The following is a 24,884-nucleotide window of genomic DNA, read 5'->3' on the forward strand; positions in this document are numbered from 1 at the left end:
GCATCGTCTCTCAGTTCGTCTTCGTGTAATTCGTTGTCGTGTGACATTTCCCTTTCCAGTTCTTCTCTTTCTGTTGGGGAGAGCCAGTTGTTTTTCTTAATGTTCCTTACTTGGTCTGCCAGCCTCTGCTCTGTTTGGGGGGTGTTATTCCTCTCATTCCAGATGTTGACCAATCTTCTTCTATATCCTCTCTCCGTCGGGTTGCTTCTGATGTAGCATCTCCATATTTCCTTATTTTCTTCTCTTGTCCATTTCTTCCTTTTTGCTTCTGTAGCTCCAATCTCAGGCTGTTGATTACTTTCGTTGTGGTGATCAGTTGCTGGATGACGACCTCCAAGTACCTGACCGTCTTCCCCATCAATTGGGTTGAATACCTGGTTGCCGGACGAAGCTCCTCCGTCGTTGTCGTTTATTCCTTCATTTCTTTCCATCATTGCTGAGTTTTGCTATTTAACCCATAGCTGGACCCTACCCCATCAGGGATAGACTGAGGAAATTATGGTAAAGATCCGTTCCCAAGGAATCAACGCCGAGGAGAGCGGTCACCCATCCAACGACTGACCAGCCCCAATGTTGCTTAACTTGACTTAAGTCCATTGAGGACCTAACCCACTCCTCCACGGCGCCACTATTATTATTATTATTATTATTATTATTATTATTATTATTATTATTATTATTATTATTATTATTATTATTATTATTATTATTATTCAGAAGACGTACCCTATTCATATGAAATAATCCCACCACAGGGGCCACTAACTTGAAATTCAAGCTTCCAAAGAACATGATGTTCATTAACAAGAATATAAGGTACAGTGATAGGAAATGCAGAAAAAATAAACCACCTATCAAAAAATAAAATAATGAAATCCATAAATATATTAAAAAGTAAGTATACTATCAAAATACACAAGGAGGATTGTATAAGGGTAGCAATGCACTGCATCTTCGCTTGAACTCTTGACGTTCCCATTGCATGACATCCTCAGGGGAGACTATTCCACCGTCTAACTGTATGAGGAATTAAAGTCCTCTGGAGCTGAGAAGCTTAACAGAGAGGCTCATTTATTGCTTACTGGTGCTACTGTTCAGCAAATCTGGTTGCTCTCGGCAGGAAAAGGGATATCAGGGATTACTGAGTTAGTTGAAACCTAACAAAATGAGATGGCTAATTAAAGCTCATAATCCCACAGTTGAGGAGTCAAGTAGTAGTGTCAGAATAAAAGCAATGGTTCCCTTGAAACAGCTGCTATGTCTCCCCAAATTCATAAACTTGCATATAAAATAAAAATAAGATAAAATAATAACGTATTTGCATTTATCTTTCTGCATTCAAGTTACACTCGTAACACTTCGCCAACAAAAACGTATTTCCTACGAAAAAAAAAAAAAAAACTGGCTACATATCTCAAACACCTGAGCATACCATTACGTACAGACAGGTAAATTTCTAGTCTCTAGAGCCATATTACCATTACTCGAACGATGGCTGCTGTACACCTGCTGACCACGAAACACGCCCTAAGCACTTACTTCATCAGAGCCTGGGGTGGGTATAATCTTAAAGCAGGGGTGGGTATAATAATCTTAAAGCAACATACCCGGGCATCCTGTGATTTAGTAAATCATTAAAACACCCAAGTCTTTCTCTCGATAATTTAGTATACAAACAAATACCGGCGCCATTCCTCTGGTAATTAAGTAAACAATCAAATTCCCACGTCATTCCTCTGGTGATTCAGTAAACAATCAAATACCCATGTCATTCCTCTGGTAATTCAGTAAACAATACCTACATCATTCCTCTGGTAATTCAGTAAACAATCAAATACCCACACTATTCCTCTGGTGATTCAGTAAACAATCAAATACCCACACTATTCCTCTGGTGATTCAGTAAACGATCAAATACCCACATCATTCCCCTGGTAATTCAATAAGCATTCAATTACCCACGTCATTCCTCTGGTAATTCAGTAAACAAACTAATACCCACGTCATTCGTCTGGTAACTCTCTCCACAATCAAACTGGTGATTCAGTAAACAGTCAAATACCCACGTCATGCCTCTTGTGATTCAGTAAACAATCAGATACCCACGTCCTCTTTATAATAACTCATTAACACACTAAATACCAAGAACCTGACCCTGATCATTGGAGGCGATTCCGAGAGGCAAGACATTTCTGACCACGAGGCATCTATCTGGGTGGAGCCGGGCTATCCTGGGTGGAGAAACGCCGATAAAAAATAATCAAGGGCCCACTGCAACTCTTCTGCAGGGGTATTGGGGTGGGTATGGGTTGGGCATTGATGGGAAGGGAAGGGGAGGGAAGGCAGGTGGAGAAAAGGAGTAGGTGGAATTAAGAGAGACTCAGAATAAGGCTTCTGGTTCCGTTGCTGTAACGTCTAGGTTGGTTGGTTGGTACGAATCAGCAGGTCCACACGGGGGGAGGGTATGGACTGGATATTGAGTGGAGGGGTGGGGGAGAGGAATTGGAGAGGCTGAGAATTGGGCTCCAGTAGCTCTTACTGATTCCCATGGCACGGACGTCTAAACTGATGAGTCTGAATCCACAGTCCACACCAGGCATCTTGCGCCCTTCAGCACCGCCACACTTACGGGACGCCTATATATATACCCAAGGACCGTGCAGGTATAAGAATAGAATAGGATATCGAATATAGGCCAAAGGCCAAGCGCTGGGACCTATGAGGTCTTTCAGCGCTGAAAGGGAAACTGACAGTAAATAAAGTTTGGTAAGAGTAACAGGAGGAAAACCTAGAAGCAGTTGCACTGTGAATGAGTTGAGGAGAGCAAGATGGAAGACAGAGAATACGAACGGAGGTACAGTAAAAGGAATGAATGGGGCTGCAGCCAGGGGCCTAAGGACCTTAGGTAATGCCTGAAGCGTACTAATGGCATTAACCACTACAGAGGTACCGGTGTACGGCCAACTTAATCCAAACCAGTACGGCCAATACTCAAGAGGATGAAAAACTCATCCGTACGTAGGAATCTCGAATGACTGACTAAGTGGCCTTATGCCATCATAAGCCTTCGGGCTGCCCCAACTGTGGCGGAATGTTGAAGGGCATTGAACGCCTTCTATGGACCTCTGGACGCAAACAACCAACCTAGGCAATTACGGTTAAAATAGATATCATGTTCTTGACCAAAGACGACCAAGTGAAACACTCAGAAATAAAGCTTATAACTAACTACTCAATCTAGAAAAAAATGACAATGAATATAATGAAGACGATAACCGAGGTATAATGAACCTCGTGTGGGACACGGAAGTTAAGTGCACCTATGCTTTATCTCTTATTTTACTCTAATTAAGAAGTGTTGGATTGACTGACGTGTTAATGGCATTCTCACTGAATAATAATAATAATAATAATAATAATAATAATAATAATAATAATAATAATAATAATAATAATAATAATAATAAAATGAGATAAATATTAACAAAAATTATAACATTAAAAAGATAAAGTTCTAAAGGGTCCACAATAATACAAAGTGTAAAAAGTCCGTGTATAATTTTGAAGACTTTACAGAAAGCTTTCGAACCCCCCCCCTTTTTTTTTTTTGACTGAAGATGAACCCAGGGAAGGGTTCGAAAGCTTTCTGTAAAGTCTTCAAAATTATACACGGACTTTTTACACTTTGTATTATTGTGGACCCTTTAGAACTTTATATATACTCTCGTGATAGAGAGTTTTCCCTATTAAAAAGATAAATAACAACAATATTCAACAATAATAATAGTCAGTGCAAATAACAACAACAACAACAACAACAACAACAATAATAATAATAAAAAATAATAATAATAATAATAATAATGAGACGATAAATAACATTAACAATAATCACAGATGCTAAACAATAATAACGAAATCACTCATATTATACCACTACATCACACACACACACACACACACACACACACACACATACATATATTTGATATATATATAGATTGGTGAATAAATAATAATAATATAATAATGAGACGAAAATAACATAACAATAATCACAGTATGCAAACAATTAATTAACAGAAATCACTCATATATTATACATACATACACACACACACCCACACCACACACACACACACACATAATATATATTACTATATCTATATATAATATAAATATATATATATACACATTTATATATAAAATCAGCTGAATGAGAATGAATTCATGGTCGAACACCAAGATACCATTATATAGCCCCTCCCTCCCTCCCCCTACCAATGATAAGGCCCAAAAAGTAGAGGCGATGCCCACCCCCTCCCCCCAACCCATCTAACGATTCCCAGAACGCCCCAGGGGAGGGTGTTGACTGAGGAACGCCCAAAATACTGCATCCAAGAGGTTTCATCTTCCACTTCCCTCCTCCAAGTTCTTTTCTTTTCTTTTCTTCTTCTTCTTCTTCTTCTCGTTCCTTCCATGTTGCGAGTGACAAAGGTTCAAATCATCTTTCTCTAAATTGCGAAAATACGATTCACTTTTAAAAAGAAAGTCAAGTTTTACCACTCTAATATTTTCTCCTCATCGTGCTCTCTCTTCTACAGGTGTCAAGAAAAAGTCCTCCTCCTTCTCCTCCTCCTCCATGTGCTATCTCTTCTACATGAGTTAAGTCGTCCTCCTCCTCTCCTCCGCCTCCTCCATCGACTATCTCTTCTACAGGAGTCAAGAAGTCCTCCTCCTCCATCTACAATCACCTCTACAGGAGACAAGAAGAGGTCTCCTCCTCCTCCTCCTCTACTATCACCTCTACAGGAGTCAAGGAGAAGTCATCCTCCTCCTCCATCTACCATCTCCTCTACAGGAGACAAGAAATCCTCATCGTCCTCCTCCTCCATCTACTATCACCTCTACAGGAGTTAAGAAGTCCTCCTCCTCCTCCTCCATCTGCCATCTCCTCTACAGGAGACAAGATGAAGTCCTCCTCCTCCTCCTCCATCTACTATCTCCTCTACAGGAGTTAATATACCGGAGAAAAGGCCTTTTCTAATTCATCACAGCCTGTCGTAAGGCCTAATATAGCTAGACGCAACAGCTCTCCCTGAGGGGAATCATTCACATTACATAAAGTCTCCTGAGCGATTGAAACTGATCATCGGGAATTAGGACGGATTTTGAGCGGTGGCTGAATCTGTAGAGAGAGAGAGAGAGAGAGAGAGAGAGAGAGTTTTCACAAACATCTCCCCTCAACATAGAGACACTTTGTTCCCCCCTGGCTAATCCCATATCTTTCTTTTCACACACCTTTTATCCACCCCTCCCGGCACCCACCCCCACCTCTTAAAAGGCACAGACCGAGGGGAAAAGCTTAGGACACCTCAGTAAATAAATCTCAATAGAGAGAGAGAGAGAGAGAGAGAGAGAAGAGAGAGAGAGAGAGAGAGAGAATTTCTAAATCGTAACACCGGCACTCAAGGGTTAAGGACTTAAGCCCAAAGGGATCAATTATATTATATACGGCTTTGCTGTGAAGGGGAAACATACTGGGAAATGTGGGTGGGGGGGAAGGGGGAGAGGCGTGGGCACAAGTGGGGAAATAAGTGGGCTTCATTCTATCGCGTGAATACTGGATTTAATTCTGTTGCAATCTGCGCGTGCTTAAAACACACACACACACCCATATATATATATATATATATATATATATATATATATATATATATATATATATATATATATATATATATATTTTCTCTCTAACAGTTTTTTAAATTTTTTTCTCTATCCATACGTACATTAAATATACATACATAAATACATATATATATATATATATATATTATATCTATATATATATATATATATATATATATATATACACACGTATAGATAGAGAAAAAATGTAAAAAACTGTTAGAGAGAGAGAGAGAGAGAGAGAGAGAGAGAGAGAGAGAGAGAGAGAGAGAGATTAACAACCAGAGAATCCTACTACGAGTACAAAGACTCAAGTTAAGGTCGACCTCCGTCTATCTATATACTGTAACCACGGCTCCTCCTCCTCCTCCTCCTATAGAATCCAGCCCCGACCTACACAGCAAAAGACACATCTCTCTCTCTCTCTCCACAAACACTCCTGATGAGAGAAGTACCTCGATGAGAAGATTTCGTGACGACACCGCTGAGGAAATTCCGCCGCAAATGACTGACGACTGACTTCCTTTGCTCTCAAATAGGATTTCACTCGATTATTTGGGAGTGAAGGATGGATTTACTTAGGATTGACTTCTTCAGGAGAAACTGAATGTTCTTACTTAAGATACTCATTCAGTGTTATTGTAAAAAGGAGTTTAGGATATCATAGGGGTTTTATATTATAATTAGTATCTCCTAAACAGACTGGTTGGGATGGGAAAAACTGCTTGAGAGAGAGAGAGAGAGAGAGAGAGAGAGAGAGAGAGACCTTACCTTACAGACCTTACACTTCGTTCGGTTGCCCCAGGTCCCTCAGTGTGAGGCGCCTCTAATGTCTACCAGAGAGTTGCTAGTACATCTTCCGTATATTTTGCATCTTCCAATCTTGGATGGTCTGGGATGCAGTTTAGATATTTGTCGAGCTTATTCTTAAACACATCTACGCTCACTCCTGATATATTCCTCAGATGAGCTGGCAACGCATTGAATAGACGCTGCATTATCGATGCTGGTGCGTAGTGGATTAATGTTCTGTGTGCTTTCCTTATTTTTCCTGGTATAGTTTTGGGCACTATTAATCTACCTCTGCTTGCTCTTTCTGATATTTTTAGTTCCATGATATTTTCTGTTATTCCTTCTATCTGTTTCCATGCCTGAATTATCATGTAGCGTTCTCTTCTCCTTTCTAGACTATATAATTTTAAGGATTGTAGTCTTTCCCAGTAGTCTAGGTCCTTAACTTCTTCTATTCTAGCTGTAAAGGACCTGTTGACACTCTCTATTTGTGCAATATCCTTTTGATAGTGTGGGTACCATATCATATTGCAATATTCAAGTGGACTACGAACATATGTTTTATAAAGCATAATCATGTGTTCAGCTTTTCTTGTTTTGAAGTGCCGTAACAACATTCCCATTTTTGCTTTACATTTTGCCAACAGAATGGCTATTTGATCATTGCATAACATGTTCCTATTCATCATCACACCAAGGTCTTTAACTGCTTCCTTATTTGTGATTGTCTCATTATTAGGTCCCCTATATGCATATAGCTTTCCTTCTCTGTCTCCATAATTTATTGATTCAAATTTATCAGAGTTAAATACCATCCTATTTACCTCTGCCCAATCATATACTTTGTTAAGGTCTCTTTGTAGAGCGTTCCTATCTTCATCACAAGTAATTTCTCTACTTATTCTTGTGTCATCAGCGAAACTACTCACTACCGAATCCTTAACATTACTGTCTATGTCTTCATCATAATAACAAACAATATTGCAGCTAGCACCGTACCTTGTGGCACACCGGATATTACCTTGGTTTCATCCGATTTCTCATCGTTTGCAATAACTATCTGTTTTCTGTTGTGTAAAAATTCTTTTAACCATCTTCTACTTTATCTACGATATTGTGTTTTCTAATTTTCTTTGCTAATATATTATGGTCTACTTTGTCAAAAGCTTTTGCAAAGTCTAGATAAACCACATCTCTGTTTCATTTCGCTTTTCATATTTTTGAATATGTTCTCACGGTGGACTAACAGTTGGGTTTGTGTACTTTTTCCGGGTACGAAACCGTGTTGTCCTATATTAAACAAATTATTTTTTATTAAATGTTTCATAATATTTTTCTTCATTACCCTTTCATACACTTTCATAATATGTGATGTTAGACTCACAGGCCTATAATTACTTGCCTCTAGTCTTGATCCACTTTTGAAAGTAGGGGTGATATATGCTAATTTGTGCTCATCATAAATCTTGCCTGTATCTACACTTTGTCTTAATAATATTGCAAGTGGCTTTGCGATAGAATGAACTACTTTCTTTAACAAGATAGCAGGGACTCCATCCGGCCCTGCAGCAGCTCCATTTTTAATTTCATTAATTGCCTGCACAATATCAGCTTCATTAATTTCTATGTCAGCTAAATATTCACTATTTTCGTCCCTTACTTCTATATCATTATCTTCATTATCTATTCTAGGGGTGAATTCTCTCTTATATCGTTCTGCCAGTATGTTGCAAATTTCCTTTTTTTCATTCGTTAATCTCCCTTCAATTCTCAGAGGGCCTATTTCTATTCTTCCTTTATTCATCTTCTTCGCATGATGATATAATAGTTTGGGTTTTGCTTGATATTTAATAGGGTTTTTTCTTCCAAGTCCCGTTTTTCATTTTCTTTTGATTGTATAATCTTTTGTTCTGCATTTTCTATCTTACTTTTTAGTTCTATAACTTTCCATGCATTTTTTTCTTTTGCAAGACCTTTTTTCCACTTTCTGATTTTCTGGAACAAGATCCTTCTGTCTCTTGGTATGCATGAATGATGTTTACTTTTCTTCTTCGGTATATATTTATCCACTATTTTCTCCAATATTTTATATAATATCTCCGTATTTACCCTTATGTCAATCACTTACGAAAATGTTATCCCAATCTTTGTTTAATTCTTCATTAATTTCTGACCATTTTATATTTTTACTGTAGAAGTTGTATTTTCCATATCCTTCCCACTTTTTCATTTCTTGCTTATCTCTATTTTCACTTGCTTTGGAATGAACTGTTAATTCTATGACATTATGATCTGAAATACTCGCATTATAAACTATTATTTCTTTAACATAATTCATCTCGTTCACAAATACTAGGTCTAAAGTATTTTCCTTTCTTGTTGGCAGGTGATTTATTTGTTGAATGTTGTATTCTAGTAGCATATCTAATAGCTTTTCAAATTGCCTCTTATCTTCTGCACTACTATTACTCTCTTTTTTATATGTATAAGTACAACCACAGTCTCCTATTCGTTCTTTCCATTCTACGAAAGGAAAGTTGAAGTCACCAGATAGGAGAATAGTCCAGTCCTTGTGATTTCTACATATATCATCCAATTTTTCTATTATTAAGTCAAACTCTTTAGTATTAGGAGGTCTATATATTACTATGTTCATCAATTTTTCAGATTCAAATTCTACCGCTATTAGTTCACATTCTGAGTTACTATATTTCTCATATATTTTTCCTTGTTTTTTGTCTTTCCCATATATTGCGGTTCCCCCTTGATTCCTATTTTTTCTATCTGATCTATAAGTTTGGAACCCTTTTATTTGATCATCATTCCCAGTCTCTTGGGAATACCAGGTTTCACTTATATTCATTATATCTATTTTCTTTTCATTTTGGGTTTAGTTCTTCTAAGTACTCTATTTTTCTTTTTGAGTTACTCGTAACTAAACCCTGCGCATTCATCACTATGATGGTTTGCGTATTTTCTCCTTCATTTAATATTGGTAGTAATAAGGATTTTCCCATGTCTCTTTCCTGTTCTGGTATGTTGTTCTTTTTTTCATTTCCAGAAATTCTGACATTAAAAAATCCAACTTTTCTATAATGATTGATCTTCCTTCATCATTATTTATTTAGTGTCTGAATATGCAATTTTCTCCGTATCTGCAATATCCTCTTGCATCATAAATACAGTTATTATCTCTTGAGTAGAATTTCGGAGCTGATGCTTTGAAATTTTTTGCTGACACCTCTGCATATCTCTTGGTGGTTTGCTTTTCTCTTTTACCTGATATTCTTGATTTCTCTCTTTATTTGTTTCTTTCTTATTTTGGATTTTATTACTTGGTTGGTTATTTATTTGATTATGATTCATGGCTACAGGGTGCATATATTTGCATTTTTTTGTCGAACTTACATCCTTTTCCTTCTTTTAGGTTTTTACATATTTTTGGATGCAGATCTCTGCAATCATCCCCATAACCATCTAAGTATGCACATTTACCATATATTTCATAGTTTTGACATACCTTAGGATGTTTGTAGTAACATCTTTCTCCAAATCTGCAATTCCCTCTTTTCAAAAGGTTGCAGATTTTGTCTTTCTTGTCTATTTTTTCCTCTTTCCCGTCATTGTGTAGATCTGGGTAGAGCCTCTTCGGGATTTGCTTTTCTGTTGTCATATCGTAATTTATTTCTTCGTAGGTATGCTGTTTTATTGCCTCATATGTAGTATCAATGAGTATCTCTGCATCCATACTTTTATCTTGTTCTTTGTTTTCCTTATTTTTTTCTGTCATTTCATTTTTGTTTACTTCTCTTCCGTTTTCCTCTTCTTCTTTTCTTCCTTTTCTTCCTTCTTCTTCTATTCTTCCTTTCTTCTTCATCCTCAACTATTTGTACATTCAATCTTGATTTAATAACATTGTCTATCCATGATAGACATGTTGAACAAAAAATTCTTGTATCTTTTCTCAAATCTTGCATTACCTCAGCACACTGTGGATGGGTCGGAATGTTGCATGCAGCACATTTTCTGATTAGGTTTTGTGGATTGACTATGCTATACCAAACCTTACACAGTTTGCATGCTTTTGGCATTCTTTTTCCTAATGCATCAATTAGGATATTCACAAGATTCACCTTATTCATTTTCTTTGTCGGAATATGTTGGTTTATGTATATTTTCTTTATGAGTCTCTTGACCACTTGGATTTTATTTGGAACTTCTTCAATTATTTTCAAGATGTTTTCATTAGATTTGTTCCAGTTTGAAGGATTATATCCTTCTAATATATCTATGAATGCTTTTGTATCTTTTTGGTTAGGACTGTTGCTGATTTCATAGATGAGAAATGCCAGTTCCCTTCCTGCTACCTCATCGTATTGCGAATCTGCCAAGCAAGCTAAATTACGCCACCTTTTCCCGCAGTTGGAACTTACTGCCATCTTGTTCTGATTTCAGTATTACACTTGTTAAACTAACTTAGAAGACGCTTTATCCTACTATTTTCACACTAATCTTATCACCGATAGTTCACGAACACTTCTAGATATTTCTCAAATTCTAGTCGTATGTTAAACTTGTGATATCTGTTGATTAATCTGACTTCACGCGGGTACGTCTCACCAAGCAAGATGGCTACTACGAGAGAGAGAGAGAGATTTCAGTGTATGAGAGGGAGAGAATGCCAAAAACAGAGAGAGAGAGAGAGAGAGAGAGAGAGAGAGAGAGAGAGAGAGAGTCAAATACTGTGGGTGAGAGGGAGAGAATACCAACAACAGAGAGAGAGAGAGAGAGAGTCAAATACTGTGGGTGAGAGGGAGAGAATACCGACAACAGAGAGAGAGAGAGAGAGAGCGAGAGAGACAAATACTGTGGGTGAGAGGAAGAGAATACCAAGAGAGAGGGAGAGAGAGAGAGTCAAATACTGAGGGTGAGAGGGAGAGAATACCAACAAAAGAGAGAGAGAGAGAGAGAGAGAGAGAGAGAGAGAGAGAGAGAGAGAGAGTTTTATAAAGATATTTAGCTCATGGCTATGTACAAATAACCCATAAACGATAAAACCCGCTCAAATAATAATAATAATGATATCTATTACATAACCACCAACTCTTAATAAACAGGATCCATGTACTTAAACTAACGATACGACTTATCAAGGGGAACGGTCGTTAAAACGGCTGACGTCATCGTTCAAATATGCAAATTTAATGGGTGTTCACCTCGGCGCTGTCGTAACTGCGTATACTGGCGCAGTCGCTTAAGCATGTCAACTGAAGCGTGAGGTGTTTTTTTTTTTTATGTTTTTTCTTTTGTTTTGGGTTAATTTCTTGTATGGTTTGAACTTCCTTATTATTATCCCTGTTGTGGGTTCATTTATTGTGTGGTTTGAACTTCCTTCATTATCATCCCTGTTGTGGGTTCATTTCTTGTATGGTTTGAACTTCCTTATTATTATCCCTGTTGTGGGTTAATTTCTTGTATGTTTTGAACATACTTATCCTCACGGATTTGGGTTTATTTCTTCAACTGTTTTAGATGTTTTCCCTCCCTTGTTTGGGAAGAGAAGAAAGGAGATGAATAAGAGGAGACAATACCAAAAACAAAGAAAAAAAACGAAAATTTATGCAAATGAATGAGAAACATTACCCTCCATGTTCCGAGCTTCGGTCGAACTGATTAGCTTTCAATCAAAACCCTTCGGGAAGTACACAAGATAACGAGCGATTACGGGGAACCTGAGTTCACGTGGTGAAAGGGGAGGGGAAATAAATTATCGAACGGGTCTCCTAAGCAACATTCCACACATTGCTGCTTTGATGTTCTCGTCTCATGAATGATTTCACCCCTGTGGAGTCAGGAGTCCTTGGGGTAGGTGGGGGGCGGGTTCGTGTTTTGATGCCTGTCAGTTCGAAGTCTCTCTCTCTCTCTCCCTTTCATTTTTTTTTTGACATTCTCTCCATCTGTCTCTCACGCACCTTTTTGTCAGACATTTTTAGGCTCCCCTAACCATACCACTCCCAACCCCCAACCCAACAACAACAACAACAGAGGAGTTTGTAGGCTTTGGCTTACTCCCCGAGTAAGCGAAAACGCAAAATTCATTGATGCAATTGATCAATGAATGACTCGCACCTTTTTTCAGACATTTTTTAGGCTTCCCTACCACCCCTCCCCCCGACCCCCAAACAACAACAACAGCAATAACAAAGTAGTTTGTAGGCTAAGGCTTACCCCCCGAGTAAGCGAAAACACTAGAATTTATTGATGCAAATGATAAACGACTCCCAAGCAACTATACAATCGCAGACACTCGCGGACTACTACTGACCTCGACGCCGCCGAACTTGGCGAAGCAGGGGATGTAAGCAGGGAGGTCGAGGGCCGTGAGCCACGTCCTGCAGTCCAGGTGGGGCCTGGGCATCCATGACATCCTTCGGAGGGAGGCTCCGCGTCGCAGGGTTGCCACCAACGAGCCACCTGCAATAAGAACACATCATTATTAATATTTGCCATCAATGGTCCGCCCCCAGCTCCAAACAAATGTCATATGGCAAAGGGTTGCCTCAATTGCTTATTCTCCAGCAATAATATTAGCTAAGGGTTGCTTCTCATGGTTCACCTGCAAATAAAAGTAACATCTAAGGGTTGGCACTAATGGTTCACGTGCAAACAAAAGTAACAGCTAAGGGTTGGCACCAATGGTTCGCCTGCAAACAAACGTAACAGCTAAGGGTTGGCACCAATGGTTCGCCTGCAAACAAACGTAACAGCTAAGAAAAGTAATGATTAAGTGATGTCACTAAGTCTTACAAGCAAAAGTAATGGTTAAGTGTTGTCACTAAGTCCTACTAACAAAAGTAATGGTTAAGTGTGTTCACAAAGTCCTACAAACAAAATAAAATCCTTTGTGTGTTCACAAAGTCCTACAAACAAAATAAAAGTAATAGCTAATTGTTGTCACTAAAGACCTGCAAAGAAAAGTAACAAAGTGGTAGATGGAACGGTCTACCTGAAAACGAAGGAAAAACTCAATGAAGAAAATAACTTTCACTTGCATTTACTGCAATCCTTCTTCAGTCATTAAAAGCAGTAAAAAAAAAAAAAAAAAAAAAAAATTTCTCTGACAGAAATTTATTTCTAAGCAGATTGACAGAACACGAGAATTTCTTCTCGGTGAAAAAAACGAGATACCTAAGCATTCTGCCAACATGAGAATGTCATCTACTATGACCAACTTCTCTAGTTAAGTACCTTTTGTAACCCTGTCTGTAGGGACCATAAAGTGTCAAATGTTGGTATGTTATCTGAGCTGAAAAGTTTCTCCAGTGTAGAAGGTGACACGTAAAAATCTCCATCTGCCAAATAAAAACCCATTTCTAGACCCTCTCTAGAGAGAGAGAGAGAGAGAGAGAGAGAGAGAGAGAGAGAGAGAGAGAGAGAGAGAGAGAGAGAGATTTTCATTACAGCAAAGGTCAATGGGGCTGACACCCTAGTGCCCTTGACTAGCTCAGACCAGAAGTATACAAGACAGACAAAAATAAGCATAAATTAAAAAGGAATATTTAATCTACCTCGTAAAAAAAAACACGTTACCATTATTATTATTCAGATGAAACCTATTCATATAGAACAAGTCCACCACAGGGGCCACTGACTTGAAATTGAAGAGTTCAAAGAATATGATGGTGTTCAATAGAAAGAAACAGAAGGTAATTTAACATTGAAAAATGGTGGACGTTAAGAAACTGACATTTGATTTAGAATCAAGTATATTCTTACTAGACAACTAGGTTAGTTTTCTAAATCATAATTTCACTGTAAAAATGGAGGATATTATATATGATATAGAATTTAGGCCAAAAGCCACGCGCTGGGACATATGAGATCCTTCAACGCTGGAAGGAAGGGAAATTGACTTTATAGATGATTTTAAAAGTGTAACAGGAGAAAAACCTTACAATTACGCTATGAATCAATAGTTAGGAGACGGTTGAGGAGAGTAAGATGAAAGTAAGAGGATATGAACGGAGGTACAGTAAAAGGAATGAAAGTTGTTGCAGTTATGGGCAGAAAGGACGCTGCAAAGAACTTAAGTGTTATGGTCTATTACTTATGTGATGGTCAATAAATATTTACAATGCCAAAGTATTCATAACTGCGACACTGTTCTTCCTGCCACCACGACAGAAACGGGAAAAGAAGATGATCTTGGACGAATTTGAGTTCCACAGTTCCCCCACGCCTCCAAAATGCCTTCTGCAGGGTCAAGAATTAGAGTGCTACGGTTCCACTCTCCAAAAGGTCCCCTCCAGGGAGGCTAAAACGGATGAAAACACTGAAAGCAAAATCCCAAACAGAAAGTCGTAAATGTCAAAAACTCACTCAGGCGTGAAAAGACAACACTCGGGCTTCATAAACGAGAGGAACACGAAATGAGAGAGAGAGAGAGAGAGAGAGAGAGAGAGAGAGAGAGAGAGAGAGAGAGAGAGAGAGAGAGAGAGGGGCAGATATTGAGTGAAATGAGTGAGAAAAGAGGTGAAGCGAGACGAGATTCAGAGATGAAAGAAAAAAAGATGAGGTGAAAGGAAGAGAAAGTGGGCAATGACAGAAAGTGAAATTGTTCCAGCGAGGATGCAATCATGGAGTTATTACTATAGAGATAAACTGTACCACAATTAGGGGTCGCTGACGAGTTGGGCAGTACAAATATGTAATCTTTATCTCTAGATATTGTTGAAGCAATTCAATAGATCGCAAACGCCCACAGAAACATATTATAAAAATGTATATAATATACATACAAATAAACGTAAGTGTGTATTTTTTTATTTGGGTCTTTTCTGTAGCAGAAGTTATTAAAATTTGTAATCCTCTATCCTCTGTATGGTGGAGTGGGTTGGCTCTCTAACGTTGTTCTTTGAACTAATATTTTGTGTGTTTGTTTTAGTTTGTTTGTATGGTGTTTTTACGTTGCATGGCACCAGTGGTTATTCAGCAACAGGACCAACGGCCTTACGTGACTTCCGAACCACGTCTTCAATTTTTTTCCCCCCAAACTAGTATAGGTTCGAATCACGCTCGTAACAAGGGGAGTTTCATCATTCCTTTCCTTCCGGATTTCATGGCTTTCAGTGCAAAGCGTACTCAGACAGAACTCTCTCTCTCTCTCTCTCTCTCTAATTGGCTAATAATTTTCTTACTGCCATGTCAGCAGATTATGTCTACTTCAAAGACGTGGCCTTACGTCTAACTGAACAAAACCAAGAGGATTATGACTAGATCAGATCACACAGCCTCCGTGACGCCTAATTAACCTGGCTTTGGAGGCGTCACCTTCCACTGTTCTCACCTGTGTCAGGTCTACCGATAAAGACTAAAAAAAAAAAAAAAAAGGAAACAAATAAAATAAATAAATAAATAAATAAATAAATAAATTAAAATAGAAAAATACGAAGCAAAAATAAAAATCGAAAATAAGAAAGGAAAATAAAAAATAAAATATAAAAATTGACCAAACAGAAAAAAATAAAAATAAAGGAAAATAAGAACAAATGAAATATAAGAAATGGAAAAAAAAAAATCGAATACTATAATAAATAAAAAAACAATAAAAAAGAGAAAATAAGAAAAATAATAACAGAAAAAGAAAAAAGGGGAACGAAAACAGAATAGACAAAAAGAAAAAGAAAAAAAGAAATAATGGAAATAAAAACAAAACGAACAAATAAAAAGGCAAAAATAAAAAAGGAAATGAAAAGGAAAATATATAAAAGAAAGCCGAAATAAAAACAAGACAAAGAAGAAGACAAACGGGCTCTTAATTGGACAACAGTACTAGTAGTAGTAGTGGTGGTGGTAGTAGTAGTAGTTAATTCAACCCATGTAAACGTTCATGTTCTGGGTGTGACCTTTGGGTGGGTATAAAAAAGAAAAAAAAAACCTGATTAAAAAAATTTCCTAATTTGGGATTTTTTTTCTTATCGCATATCGCCACGAGATAGCAGACAGTACTCCATTTGCACGGGATTTAATTAAGGCGTTTTGTACTAATCAGTTGATGTGGGCGAACGTGAAACTAGATTTTTTATTTTTTATTTTATTTTTTTCCCTTATTTTTGGAACTTTCACTTTCTACGGCGGTGAAATATTTAGCCTGACAATGGTCTGTGCTTAAAAAATTCAATTCCTAATTCCTAATTGTCCTAAATTTGACATCCGAGAGAGAGAGAGAGAGAGAGAGAGAGAGAGAGAGAAGAGAGAGAGAGAGATTAAAAAAAAATAATTTAAATAATCTATTCCTAATTCCTATTTGACCACTTTCACTATAATGGAAGAAAATGGTTAAGACTGAAATCACTTTGAATTCAGAATTGATCAGTGTGTGTGTGTGTGTGTGTGTGTGATGTGTGTGTGTGTGTGTGTGTGTGTGTGTGTGTGAGAGAGAGAGAGAGAGAGAGAGCTTCAAAAAATTAATTCCCAATTCTTAATTGACCGAACTTCCACTTCATATGGGAGAAAATGATTAAGACTGAAATTGTTTTGGATTCAGAATTGATCAGAGAGAGAGAGAGAGAGAGAGAGAGAGAGAGAGAGAGAGAGAGAGAGAGAGAGAGAGAGAGAGATTAAAATAAATCAATTCCTAGTTCCTAACTGATCGAACTTTCACTTCATATGAAGGAAAATGACTATGACTGAAATCACTGAATTCAGAATTGATCAGGATCATGAATTTTTCCAAAACCGTATCACGTGTTGGCAAAAACGAGGTCAATCTTGAATGAAGTTTTCGTTAAAATCTAGACAAAAGTTTCTACGTAATAAACAAACAAAAGACCAACCTATTACAACTCTCTCTCTCTCTCAATAAAAGACACAAAACAAGGCCAGGTCAACAACATGGCTTCCACTCTTTGTTTGTAAAGGCTACGATAATGACCTCCAGGCGATAATTTATGACTGCATAAATTTCCACTACTGACTGGTAACGTTCCTTCACATACATCCGTCAGCGTGCGTTCATCAACCAATTCACGCTGTATCAGGACCATGTTAAATGCTCACATATTCATGTCATTTATGATCGAAAACAATTCGAGTATCTTTGATTTCAAACAAAAGAAAAACACCAAAATAAAACATATTTCAGTTGTATTAAGTCAACTCTGGGGACTTTTGGAGATGTAACAATCCTAGACATTTTTGGGAATGTATCAACCCTAGACACTTTTGGGAACTTATCAGCCCTAGACATTTTTGGGAATGTATCACACCTATACACTTTTGGGAACTTATCAGCCCTAGACATTTTTGGGAATGTATCAACCTTAGACACTTTTGAGAACTTATCAGCCCTAGACATTTTTGGGAATGTATCAAACCTAGACACTTTTGGGAACTTATCAGCCCTAGACATTTTTAGGAATGTATCAACCCTAGACACTTTTGGGAACTTATCAGCCCTATACATTTTTGGGAATGTATCAAACCTATACACTTTTGGGAATTTATCAACCTTAGACATTTTTGGGAATGTATCATCCCTAGACACTTTTGGGAATTTATCAACCTTAGACACTTTTGGGAATGTATCATCCCTAGACACTTTTGGGAATTTATCAACCTTAGACACTTTTGGGAATGTATCATCCCAAGCCCTTTTGGGAATTTATCAACCTTAAGACACTTTTGGGAATGTATCATCCCTAGACACTTTTGGGAATTTATCAACCTTAGACATTTTTGGGAATGTATCAACCCTAGACCTATTTGACACTAAGACATTTTTGGGAATGTATCAACCCTAGACACTTTTGGGAATTTATCAACCTTAGACACTTTTGGGAATGTATCAAACCTAGTCACTTTTGGGAATTTATAAACCTTAGCCATTTTTGGGAATGTATCAACCCTAGACACTTTTGGGAATTTATCAACCTAAGACAGTTTTGGGAATGTATCAACCCTAGACACTTTTGGGAATTTATCAACCTGAGACACTTTTGGGAATGTATCAAACCTAGACACTTTTGGAATTTATCAGCCCTAGACACTTTTGGAAATGTATCAACCATAAACACTTTTGGGAATATTCTAAGACGAAGAGTCAGCCAATATATGGGTTTAAATGACAGCAGCATGCAGTTCCACATCGAGAGAGAAAATTAGAACAAGAAAACAACCAGTGGCAAAACAAAGAACAGGATGAAAAAAAAAAATTACTTGAATACAGGTAAAAACAAAATGTATTAGGATAGTTTCCAGCTGCCTCCCACCAGTCCACCCAACTGGTAAAAGTATAAGAAAAAAAGCGAAAGAAAATAATATGGGAATAATATGACCGGTGGAAAACTGCAGAAAATTATAAAAGGAAAATAATCTCCTTGAATATAGATTAAAAAAAAGAATAACCAGTGGGTGAGACAGAAAAAACAGAAAAGGTTAACCAGTAGATACCAGCAAAAACTTTGATAGGGAGCGGAGAGGGGCAAAGCATATAACAACTATTATAATAAATAAAGGTAAAAGCGAAAACGATCAGATAAAAAGATCAATAACTGAACCGCCCACATTTCGACGATTCAAAGAAACAAATAAATACTGAAGTCATAAGATCAAACCAACGCGTTTCAACCCACGCCCACATAACTCAAGACAACCTCGGTACCATTTTTTTTTTTTATTCCTCTCTCTCTCTCTCTCTCTCTCTCTTCGATGAAATCATCGTTCGGAATACGAAACGCGAACGCCCAAATCTGTCTTTCCTCCTGGGCAGTGGATCCATTTATATTCCCTAAATTCATAGGTGATATTTCGTTCAAACTGACTCTCAAGTACCCCAATTTGACCTTGAATAAATGATATCAAGACGTTCAAGCTTATCAACCGACAACTGGCTACAGTTTCATGAAATATGATTATCTGTCGGAAAGGTGAGACATGAGACATAACTCCTCCTCCTCCTCCTCCTCCTCCTCCTCCTCCTCCTCCTCCTCCTCCCATGAGCCGTTTCCATTTACCTCTAAGGTACAATTCTATTTCGTCAAGTTCCTTCTCTCTCACGTCTTACTTTACATAGCCTCTCCATCTCTTTCTCGGCCCTTTTCCTCCTACTCCTAATCCTCCTCCTCCTCATCATCATCCTCCTCCTCCTCCTCATCCTCTTCGTCGTCGTCTTCTTCTTCTCCTTCTTCTTCCTCTCTTCTCATTTACAGGCGTCCGTGACATCTCTCAAATCTCCCCTCCTGCACTTTCTGTGATATTCCAACCAACTTTTTTTTTTTAACCCTCTTGTATACTCGGAGAATATGCCAGAGGGGAAAGAGAATGTACTAGGGGAAGGAAAATCTACCAGGGGGAAGGAAATCTACCAGGGGAGTAAAGAGACTCTACTAAGGGGATTAAAATCTACCAGGGGAGGGGGGGGAAGAACCTGCCTAGGGGGTAAACGGAATCTACCTGGGAAGGAAATTCTACCAGGGGGTAAATATAATCTACCAAGTGGATGAAAATCTACCAGGGTGAAGGAAATTCTACCAGGGGGGTGAAGAGAATCTACCAGGAGGGAAAAAGAACCTACCCAGGGGGTAAACAGAATCTACCTGGGGAAGGGGAAGGAAATTCTACCAGGGGGTTAAGAGATCTACCGAGGGGATTAAAATCTACCAGGGGAGTAAAGAGAATCTACGAGGAGGTAAAGACAATCCTACCAAGAAAATGAAAATCTACCGAAGGGGGGGAGGAAATCTACCAAGGGGATGAAAATCTACCAGGGCGAAGCAAAATGTACCACGGGAGGAAAGGGAATCTACCATGGGAATGAAAATCTACCAGGATGAAGGAAAATCTACCAGGGAGGAAAGGGAATCTACCATGGGGGAAAGAGAATGTACCAGGGGAAAGAAAATCTACCAGGGGGGGGGGGGGGGGGAAGAACCTACCCAGGGGGGTAAACAGAATCTACCAGAGAGGAAAGCGAATCTACCATGGGAATGAAAATCTACCAGGGGTTAAACAGAATCTACGAAGAAAGGGAATCTACCGGGGGGGAGGGGGGGGGGGGGGGGGGGGGGGGGGGGGGGGGGGGGGGGGGGGGGGGGTGGGGGGGGGGGGGGGGGGGGGGGGGGGGGGGGGGGGGGGGGGGGGGGGGGGGGGAAGGTGAAACAGAAGCTATAGCGACCAGAACACCACAACAGCAGAAGCCATCTGACTAATAATGCACGCCGCCGACCCACCTCATACATCGCAGTGCGGCTTCTCCAACGAAGACGGGAATGAAACATGCAGGCGTTTTTAAAGGCTTCGCCGTCGAGATCAAAATAGAAAACGACCCCTGACACCTCTCCTGACACCTGCTGACTCTGCGACCTTTTCGGAGGTGACAACCGAATGATTGCTGCAGCCGATCACGCGACGTGGGAAGGTTTAGGAACGAGACATGTGTGTTGTAAAAAGTTTGGATTTGGTCCTGTTTCGGTTTTGACATCTAGTTCTTGTATACAATGAAATAGGATACTTCAGTTTTGCAAAGTTGTAGTATTCTGGGTCGTGAAGACCACTGACCTTGAGAAAATAGATCTTGATCTTTACGGAAATAAATGGATACAAAAATAATAAACTTTTTTTATAATGATAACTTCTACAGCAAGATTATCCGTCACAGAAAGGGTTTGATATAAAATAATGAACGTTTCAAAAGATAATAATAAAAACAGAGTTATAATAAAGTTATATAATCTCCTCCCCTATAGATATACCAACAGCAAATATAAACATTAAACAAGAAGTTAAAATAGTGATATACTCTCTCGCAACAAATATGCAGACAGCAAAAAATGAACATACCACAAAGTTAAAATAAAATTATATAATCGCCAGAAAAAAACAGACACACACACAAACAAACCCAGACATCAAAAATAAACATTACATAACACTAAACACAAACGTACTCACTCACACACAAATGATAAAGACGTTACATAAACTCCACACAATCCTACATCCTACACAATCCTACACATTAACCGACAATGACAAAGCATCCTGAAAGTATGTCTGAGCGACCTTCAGACAACCTCCTCAACCTCCTCCCCTCCCTCCTCCTCCTCCTCCTCCTCTTCTGGAAAATAGGATTAAAATGAGAGCCAGGTTGAACGATTATCTTTCTTAATAACTGGTGAGAGGTTTGTTTGGTTTTATAATGCAAAAAAAAAAATTTTTTTAAATAAATAAAATTGGTCTCAAAACAAGAAAAAATGGTCTTAAATGAAAAAAAAAAACGGTCTTTAAATGCAAAATAAGTTAGGTCTTAAAACGCAAAAATTAGATAAATTTTTCTGCATTAATACGCAAAAAAAATAATAATAATAAAATAAAATAAATTAACTAGTTTGGTCATGAAAAGCACCCCCAGCCAGTAAAAGGTTTGGTCTTAAAATGCGCCCCCAAAAAATTTATCTGAAAATGTAAAGAAAAACAAATTTGGTCATATATGCACAAAAAAAAAAAAAAAAAAAATAAATAAATAAAAAAAAAACTTTAAAATAAAAAAAAATTAAATAAAAATAAAAATTGAACATGCAAAATAAAAGTAGTATATTAAGGTTAGAATGAAAATAAAAGACAGGTTCGGTCTTGGAAAAAAAAAAATAAATAAAACTAACATAATTGAGGAACACATTGCAGACAGACGGTGCACGACTAATAGAACACCTGTTCATTCAAGCAAGGTCGAAAGTTCATTCTGTAAAAAAAAAAAAAAAAAATTAAAAGTCCCAAAGGTTTTTTGGGGGGTTTTCATGAAACATGAAAATAAACGAAAATAATATACGAAGCTTAAGAAAACATAATCAACATTATATTTGTCTCAAAAAAAAAAAAAAACAGACACCTGAAAAAAAGTTTGAATATAATGTAAATAGAAAGAAAATATGGAAGTCTCAGGCAGCTTATGAGGCTTGGGGCGTGTCCAAAATACTTGGAGGAGGAGGAGGAGGAGTAGGTGGGGGTCCTGGGGCACGTTGGAATTCGTCTTCATTGAACCTGTTGCTCCTACCGGAGAGAGAGAGAGAGAGAGAGAGAGAGAGAGAGAGAGAGAGAGAGAGAGAGAGAGAGTCTGGCGCCCACATGCCAATAACTGATAAGTGTCACTGAAAAATCATATAATTATATAAATTAAATCCAGTGGCTAAGAAATTTTTCCAAGTTAATTTTATGAGACTGGAGACCGAAATCGACTTTAAGAAAACCAAACGAGGGCAGAATACAGAAGCCAAAACCAAACTAAATAAATAAATAAATTATATATAAATAAACCGAGACAACTTCATATGAAAGATATAAAACTGGAGATATATATGTGTGTGTGTAGGAGAATAAATTATTCTGCTAAAACAGGATACGTCTCAAGTATAAAGGCCCATTAAAACACTCTGGTTTACTAAGCACTGTATTTCGGGGTAGTAATTGGTGTTTTAAAGGGCCTTCTATACTTGACTATATATATATATATATATATATATATATATATATATATATATATATATATATATATATATATATATATATTTAAGTGTATATACATATATATTTATGAATAATTATCATATAACCGTGATTCATATAAATTATTCGAACTACACATGTCCTTTAATATCCAATTCGCTCTACCTCGGAATTCATATATTTTCGTATATGTAAACCGAAGGCGACTTTTTAGTTGATAATAATTTCGTTCTCTCGTGGATTCGAACCACCACCGCCCAGCGGACACAGACGAAATCAGGACGTCAGCGATGTTATCGATTCGGCTAACAAGACATCTTGATAAAATCATATAAAATAGGATACACACATATATATATATATATATATATATATATATATATATATATATATATATATATATATATATATATATATATAAAACGAAGCAAGTGGACCTGAACGTATTATATTCTCTTTATATTATCATTCTCCTTCCCCCACTTGAGTAATTCCACAAGACCCGTCATCCCGTCACGTCTCGGGTGAATTACCTGAATATTCCGGGATCATTTAGGAATCAGTCCCATCACCTGCGAGCGACGATGAGTCACACCGAAGCATGTACCGTAACTAACTGGGAAAGACGAGAGATCTCGCAATTACAGAAAAAAAAGCCATTTTTCAAACCACTCCAAATTGCTCGTTTCAAAAGAAGTGTGGAATATGATATTGACGACAAGGGCGGACAAGCCAGAGCTGGGAGACTTGTGAGGTCGTTCAGCGCTAAAAGGGGATATTGAGTAGGGAGGTTTGAAAGGTGTAACAGGAGGAATGAATGTCTTTTGCAGTTGCATTATGAAAGAATTAAGAAAAAATATTGCACTCAAATACCATAAAAAATGAGAGAGAGAGAGAGAGAGAGAGAGAGAGAGAGAGAGAGAGAGAGAGAGAGAGAGCAACCTTCATTCTCTCTCTCTCACTCTATCAAGTTTATCGAATTCAGCAAGATAATGAATCTCTCTTTCTCTCTCTCTCTTTCTCTCAAGTTTATCGAATTCAGCAAGATAATGAATCTCTCTCTCTCTCTCTCTCTCTAACAGGACACACACACACACACACACGTATACATGCATATATACATACATTTTTTTACAAACATTATATAATTATATATAAATATTATATATATATATATATCTATATATATATATATATATATATATATATATATATACCTTGTATTTTCAGCGAAGCCACCCTTAACAGGGGAAACAAGCCGTAATTCGACATCCAGCTTACTCGGTGCGCGTGCTGAAAACGGTCAAATAGCTCGTCATTTCACCAACGAAAATTAAGTACTCTATATTTTATTAGAAATAATTTTTCTGTACGTTTAACATGCACATTATTTGTTTTTTACATTTTAATTCTAATAAATAAATCATAAATATCCTATTCTGGAATTCTTGTATATTTAACTCAACGCAAAACACCTTTTGCAGACATTTTTAAGTTCCTTCGTAGACCTTTCCTAACCCCCCCAAAACAACAAACAACTAACTAAGAAGTATGTAGGCTTACTCCCCGAGAAAGCTAAAATATTTTGGATACGAACTAAAACATAATACCTCAAAAAGAAATGTATAAAACATATCGAATACACGTCTTCCTTTTGAAAGCATCATATTGCTTTCTGGAGAAGAGCGAAACAACATTCTCAAGGTCAGATGGGATGCACTCAGTCCACTGCGTGATCACACACGCGCACACACACACGCACACACACACACACACACACCCAGTGATGCAACCTTACCTCAGCGCAGGTGTGAAAGCAGGTAACTTAATTGGATGGTTGACAGATTTGCGTGGACATGGTACGAAAGCAACCAGAGAGAGAAGAGAGAGAGGAGAGAGAG

The 24,884-nt window shown here is 37.8% G+C and overlaps 1 protein-coding gene across 5 annotated transcripts in view; it reads right to left on the reverse strand.

Moving 5' to 3' along the window:
* The window catches only part of LOC135195717 (SH2 domain-containing protein 3C-like), a 275,188-nt gene that overhangs the window by 101,297 nt on the left and 149,007 nt on the right, over window positions 1-24,884 (reverse strand). For all 5 annotated transcript variants that reach the window (XM_064222131.1, XM_064222132.1, XM_064222133.1 and 2 more), the window contains one exon: window positions 12,809-12,957. In XM_064222131.1, coding sequence (XP_064078201.1) covers window positions 12,809-12,957 — 149 coding nt within the window. The remainder of the gene's footprint in view (window positions 1-12,808; window positions 12,958-24,884) is intronic.

This window comes from Macrobrachium nipponense, chromosome 16 (genome assembly GCF_015104395.2).
Source record: "Macrobrachium nipponense isolate FS-2020 chromosome 16, ASM1510439v2, whole genome shotgun sequence".
Lineage (NCBI taxonomy): Eukaryota > Metazoa > Arthropoda > Malacostraca > Decapoda > Palaemonidae > Macrobrachium > Macrobrachium nipponense.